Source organism: Rana temporaria, chromosome 8 (assembly GCF_905171775.1).
Source record: "Rana temporaria chromosome 8, aRanTem1.1, whole genome shotgun sequence".
In the NCBI taxonomy this organism is placed as follows: domain Eukaryota; kingdom Metazoa; phylum Chordata; class Amphibia; order Anura; family Ranidae; genus Rana; species Rana temporaria.
The window spans coordinates 56,157,158-56,164,070 of record NC_053496.1 but is presented as its reverse complement, the minus strand read 5'-3'; the positions used below and the strand labels follow the sequence as shown (position 1 = coordinate 56,164,070).

The 6,913-nt window shown below is 46.4% G+C and overlaps 1 protein-coding gene across 1 annotated transcript; it reads right to left on the bottom strand.

Annotated features, from left to right (window-relative positions):
* Nucleotides 1-3,492: 3,492 nt before the first annotated feature.
* LOC120946956 lies at nucleotides 3,493-6,662 on the bottom strand. The gene is made up of 2 exons (XM_040361823.1): nucleotides 3,783-6,662; nucleotides 3,493-3,613 (listed from the first exon to the last, which is right to left on the bottom strand). The coding sequence occupies exon 1, from the start codon at nucleotides 6,639-6,641 to the stop codon at nucleotides 3,786-3,788; it is 2,856 nt and encodes a 951-aa protein (XP_040217757.1). The 5' UTR covers nucleotides 6,642-6,662; the 3' UTR covers nucleotides 3,493-3,613; nucleotides 3,783-3,785.
* Nucleotides 6,663-6,913: the final 251 nt, after the last annotated feature.

Sequence of the window (6,913 nt, the reverse complement as noted above, 5' to 3'; positions counted from 1 at the left end):
ACCTGGCCTCCCATCACCAAGCCCAGTGGGAGCAACGCCATCAGAACCCACAAAGCCACACTCCAGGCTCTCACCGTCCAGCCTCTTCTCCTTCCCCTCTATGCTCACAATTGTCCCCCACTCTACCTTCCATCATGCCTTCCTAATGTTTTTCTGCAAAAAGGCAGGCTTCCGTGGCCCAAATGTTCGATCGTAAAAAAAACGATGACGCAGGATAACCCTCTTTGCCCAACAGTTGACCACTGGCTTGTCAGAACTGATAGCCCGCCAACTACTGCCATATACAATTGGTGGACTCGGAGGCCTTTCGAAAATTTGTGGCCATTGGAACACCACAATGGAAGGTCCCAGGAAGGACATTTTTTTCACAGAAGGGCATCCCAGAGCTATATGGCCATGTTCAGCGGCAAGTGAATGTATCTCTGGCACACAGTGTTGGTGCCAAGATACATGCGACCACAGACACGTGGTCTAGCAAACACGGGCAGGGAAGGTATATAACTTTCACTGCCCACTGGGTGAACCTTATGACGGCCGCTCAAGCATGTAACCCGTGGCACCCATGTAGATTTGGTTTTACCTCCATGGATTACATGCAGGCCTGCCTCTTCTTCTCCTCCTCCTCCTACTCTATCCTCCATCTCCTCCTCGGGTGACTCCTCATTTTCCGATGCTACCGTCTCTTCCGCTGCGCCGCCCAAAATCCCTAGAACCTATTCGACATGCCAGGTGAGACGTTGCCATGCTGTGCTGCGTCTGTTGTGCCTGGAAGACAAGAGCCACACTGGTCCTGCACTCCTTTCAGATTTGCATTCACAGGCAGATCAGTGGCTAACACCGCTCAATTTGACAGTTGGTAAAGTGGTGTGCGACAATGGTGCCAATCTGCTGAGCGCGCTGAAACAGGGCAAAATTACACACGTGCCATGCATGGCACATGTCCTGAACTTGGTCGTGCATCGATTCGTTGCCAAATACCCTGGGCTCCAGGACGTCTTGCGGCAGGCCAGGAAAATCTTGGCGACACAACCTGCCAGTCAGACGTCTTATTTGTGACTGCCCGACGCGATGGAACTCAACATTGTATATGCTTGACAGGCTGCTCCAGCAGAAACGTGCAGTTAATGACTACCTGTACGAACTCTGCGGCAGGACAGGTTCTGGGAAGCTTGGTTTTTTTGCACCGCGCCAGTGGCTGCTCATGCGTGACTCATGCAGACTTCTGCGGCCATTTGATGAGATCACCAAACTGGTCAGTCGCAGCCAGGGCACCATCAGTTACATCGTACCATACGCTTTCTTTGACATCAGTGACATCGTACCTTACGCCGTCATGTTATGTTATGTTATTCTGAAAAAATCCATGTGTGCTCGTCTGTGTCTGTCTGTCTGTGTGACCAGTGAATCTAATGGGAGTGGTTTCACAATAAACCCTTTAGATGTGCTATTGAGAGTATCCCACCAAAAATTAAGTTTTTTTTGTTGCAAAGAATGCCTGAAATCTGATTTGTATCTTAGTGCAGACTTTTGGGGAAATCAGTGAGCTAAATCACACAAGCAGGAAATTATGTTTCTGGGGGGCAGTCTGTGTACAGAACACCTCCAGATAGCCATATTGCATTGCATTTTACCGCAAAGGTGTAGGAAATGCAAAATTTCAGTAAAAACATGATAAAGTAATTATAAAATATGAGCTTGCACCAAGTAAATAGGTACCCAACATATCAAACCTTATATTTCTGTGCATCCGTGAAATTGTGCCATACTTCAGTACCCTATATTTTCTATAGCCCCTATACGTCATCAGTTTAGTGTTACGGAGGAGGTCTTGTGCTACAATTATTGCTCTCACTCAGGCATCTGCAGCAATATGTAGCGTGTATCTCAATCAATGTTTTCACATGTAGGAACCCCGACCCGTGCATTTATGTTCGTACCTGACTATATGTGGGGGTAGAGGACCTCAAAATGTTTTTAGGGGTGGGGGGATTTTATGTCCTTGGGTGTAACTTTTTTTTATCTGTCGTGATAATTTTTAGTTGACAGGTTCTCTTTAATGAGACATGCAGTGTCTAAAGTACCCTGCATGTCTCCTCTAGGAGAAACCCTTGCATTGCAATACATCCATCCCATGCTAGCCTGGGAAAGTGATGGGATGACCTGGAAATGTAGTCATACGCGTCACTTTCCCCTGCACCTGCAGGCACCTGCCATGACAGTCCTGGGCCCACAGATGAGCAAGCAGAGCTCGGAACACATGGTGGGGGTGTGCAGAGAAGTGCCAGGATCGAGGGGGTGTGGAAGCAATCAGGCAGCAGCGCAGCCCCTCGAATGCTTCTAACCTGAGTCAGTTTTACACTCAATGGCTACAGTGACATATAGACATGGCAGCGAAAGGGTTAAAAAAAACTCATACTGATGGGTGGCTCTCTAGGAAGGGCATCTGTAGGCATATGCCTAATGTGCCTAGTGGGAAATCCGGCCCTGTCAGCACTGTTCATTTTACATTTTGACCATAGATATGCTTTAGAGGTACATAATTTTACTGCCACATGGTAAAAGAAAACTTTACAAACCTAGGCTACTCAGAGGATTTAATGAAAATGCACAAGGTCACCTTCTGTGAAATGTCCTTTTGAGATGTCCAACTGAGCTTGACCTTGACTCTCAAGTCTCCCTAATGGTTATTGAGTTTGACTAACCATGTAGGACCCATACACATGGAAGGATTTGCATACAACTTCACCTGACTAGATCTTTTGATCCATCAATAAATGTAACTGTTGATTTTCACTAAAAAGGTAACCATCCCATATGCCCAGACTGAATTGCTCAGGGCTAAATTTCCAACTTAGCCTTAAAAAAATACGAATTGTGGCCCATGGTGTACCTTTCTAGCTCCAAAGACAAATCTAAACTTAAACAACAACTTCCTATTCTGTCCCTCCCCCTTCCTCTTAAACAAATACTAGGAAATGTAATTACATTTTTACCAAGTTTCTTCATTTTGTTCATCAAAGCAGCACTTTCACAGTGGGTTACTAAGTAGCCACGTTTGCACACAAATGCCTTAGGCGCTATATTGCCCATCAACCGGAAGCTGATGGCATTTGCACGCATGCCCAGATGCACCACCAGCCTCTTTCAGCTCCCAAATGCCAGGGAGGAAAGCAGGGGCAAATCTGCGCACATGCGCACATGCTGGTTCTTAAAAATGGCAGAGGGATGCGGTCGTGGCAATTCAGAAACGGTTTAGTTCTGCTTTATTCTTTGCCACATAAGTGTATAGGTTGCATGCAAGAGTCTTTTTCTCTCATACTACCATATACTATATACTTATCCATTCTTATGCTTTCAGGAAAATGAAATTACTCGTAGCCTCAATGGACTATAAGATGTGTGCAGAATTAGACTTTAATCTGGAAACCATAAAAAAAACCGGAGTTAGGCTTACCGGTAACTCTTTTTCCAGGAGTCTTCCAGGACAGCCATGAGATATAGCTCCTCCCTCCGGGACAGGAAACACATTAACCCCAATTATAAAAGGCGGTCCTCCAGGCCTCTTCCTCAGTATTACCAAGAATTCCTGAAGGCTCTGAAAGACATAAAATTACTAACACACCGTCAGTACATACATCCACTTCCAGTTAATAATATAAACACCGGGTGGGAAGCCAGGCTGTCCTGGAAGACTCCTGGAAAAAGAGTTACCGGTAAGCCTAACTCCGGTTTTACCCTTTCGTCTTCCAGGACAGCCATGAGATGATTGGCAAGAAACTTACTTATCAGGGTGGGGCTACTGCTTGGAGGACCCTTCTGCCAAATGCCTGATCCTTCTCAGACATCAAATCCAGGCGATAGTGCTTGGCGAAAGTAGTATAACTTGACCACGTTGCCGCCTTGCAAATCTCTTCTGGAGAAGCTCCGGCCCTCTCTGCCCATGAACTCGAAACAGCTCTAGTTGAGTGTGCCTTAACAAACGGGGCCTGTTTGCCCTGTAACTCATAAGCCTTTCCTATTGCCATCCTGATCCATCTAGCAATGGAAGATTTAGACGCTTTTTGTCCTTTTTTACTTCCCGAAAAATTCACAAAAAGAGAATCAGATTTCCTAAAAATCTTGGAAGCTTCTAAATAAATTAAGAGGCATCTCCTGACATCTAGTGAATTTGGGGATGCTACCTCAGAGCTTGAGGTGGAACAAAAAGAAGGTAGGACAATGTCCTGTGTCCTGTGAAATTTGGATACTACCTTTGGGAGAAAACTGGGATCTGTTTTCAAAATAATTCTATCCTCAAAAATCAACAAAAATGGTTCCTTAATGGAAAGAGCCTGAAGCTCACTCACCCGTCTGGCTGAAGTGACTGCTACCAAAAGTACTGTCTTAAGTGTAACCCATTTAAGGACGGATTCCTCCAGAGGTTCGAATGGACTCTCTGACAGTGCCTTAAGCACCAAAGAAAGATCCCAAGAAGGACAGGCTGTTACTCTTGCTGGTTTTGATCTTGACAATGCTTTGAAAAAACTTTTAATAAATGGGTTCTGCTGTAGGGAATCCTGTAGAAAGATACTAAGAGCTGCCACCTGTACTTTTAAGGTGCTAGGGGAGAGCCCTAATTCCACGCCAGCTTGCAAGAAGTCTAAGATAGCTGGAATCCCAGGTTGGTCCAAACCCTGTTCTTTTAACCACGAGCAAAATCTCTTCCAGTATTTTGCATAAATTGCCCTTGTTACTGGTTTCCTGCACTGCAACAAGGTCTTTATGACCCTTTCAGAGAAACCCTGCGCTCTTAATAACTGTTCCTCAGAAACCACGCAGTTAGGTTTAGTCTGTCTACCTGTGGGTGCAGAATTGGACCCTGTGAAATCAAATCCTTCCGGACTGGAAGGTGAAATGGGGGGAGAACACTCAGTTTCTTCAAAATTGCAAACCAGGGTCTCTTTGGCCAAAAAGGCGTGATTAAAATTAGATCTGTTTCTTCCGTCCGGAATTTTTGAAGTACTGCTGCAATCATCCTCACTGGAGGGAAAGCGTAGCAGATGTTGAACCTCCAAGGACCGGAAAAGGCATCTATCCTTAAGGCCTGGTCTCTTGGGTGAATTGAAAAGAACTGTGTTACTTTCTTGTTCTGTTCGGAAGCAAACAGATCTACCTCTGGAAGACCCCATCTCTGTATTATCTGAGAGAACACCTCCTCGTTCAGGGACCACTCGTCCTGCCTTAATGGCTGGCGACTTAAGTAATCTGCCAGAAAATTCTGAGTGCCCTTTAGGTGGACAGCTGTTAGCGAAGACAAGTTGGCTTCTGCCCAGGAGAGGATCCTGCTGGATATCTCCTGAAGAGCAGGACTTCTTGTCCCTCCCTGCTTGTTCAAGTACGCGACAGCCGCTGCGTTGTCTGTGCGAACTTGCAGGTGCCTTCCTACTATGCTTCTCTGAAATGACTCGATCGTCCTTAGGATCGCCAAGAGCTCCCTTTGGTTTGAAGAGCGGCCTGCTTCTGAGGGAGACCAAGCTCCCTGAGCTACTTCCTCTTCCAAGTGGGCTCCCCACCCCCAGGCACTGGCGTCTGTAGTTACTATTCTTTCCACAGGGAAGGTCCAATCTAGACCTTTGCTCAGATTGTGGTGTGTTCGCCACCACCACAGTGTCTTTTTTACTCTGTCTGAGATTAGGATCGGTACTTCTAGGTCCTGGCTTTGACCACTCCAGAGACGAAGCATAAGTTCCTGTAAAGGACGTTGGTGAAACCTTGCCCAAGGAACTGCTGGAAAACATGATGTCATGAATCCCAGCACCCTCATCACTTCCCTGACCGAAGTCGGCTGATTGGACTGTAACAGGGCTACTGCTTGATTCACTTTGGCAATCTTCTCTTCGGGGAGATAAATCTTTTTCTCTACCGAAGAGATCCTGTACCCTAGGTACACGACCTCCTGGGATGGGATCAACTGTGACTTGTCTCGGTTGATAATCCATCCGAGTGAGGAGAGAAAATCCTGTGCTATCTGCAGATCTTTCTCTAGCTGTTGAACTGATCCTGCAACGAACAGCAGATCGTCCAGATATGGGATCACAGTGATCGCTTTGTCTCTTAGAGGGGCAAGGGCCTCTGCTAGAACCTTCGTAAAGATTCTCGGAGATGAGGATAGCCCAAAGGGGAGAGCTTGGAACTGGAAATGTTGAATCCTTGCATCCACCCTTACAGCCACCCTGAGAAATCTTTGGTAATCTGGGTGTATGGGAATATGCAGGTAAGCGTCCCTGAGATCCAGGGTTGCCATGTAACACCCTGGGAACAGACATCTTGTTACCGTAAAGATCGACTCCATCCTGAACCTTTTGTACTTCACAAATTTGTTCAGAGGTCGGAGGTTCAGGATCATCCTGAATTTTCCCGATGGTTTTTTTACTATAAAGACATGGGAGTATACCCCTTGTCCCTGCTCCTCCTGGGGGACCTGAATTAGGACTCTTTGATCCACTAACTCTCCCAGAGACAGGAACAAGGCTTCTGCCTTTGCCCTGTCCCTGGGCGGCTGAGTAACCATAAAGTTTAGGTGAGGCAGTGACGTTAACTCCAGTTTGTACCCGAACTTTATCAGATCTAATATGAACGGGCTTGAGGTTGCCTTGGTCCATTGTGGGAGGAACTGCCCCAACCTTCCCCTCACCGGGACCCAGGCGTCACTGGGCCTTTGGGGAGGAAACACAAAAAAAGAGGAAGAGGCCTGGAGGACCGCCTTTTATAATTGGGGTTAATGTGTTTCCTGTCCCGGAGGGAGGAGCTATATCTCATGGCTGTCCTGGAAGACGAAAGGGTAAAATTGCAATAATGCCAAGTGGGAGTTGAAATATTCAGCAGATGGTAAAACGAGAAAATGTTATTGTTTGGGCATAAAAACATTGAAAAT

Coding starts and splice junctions, on each gene's coding strand:
- LOC120946956 (XM_040361823.1), bottom strand. CDS start 6,641: ATGGACCAAGGCAACCTCAAGCCCGTTCATATTAGATCTGATAAAGTT.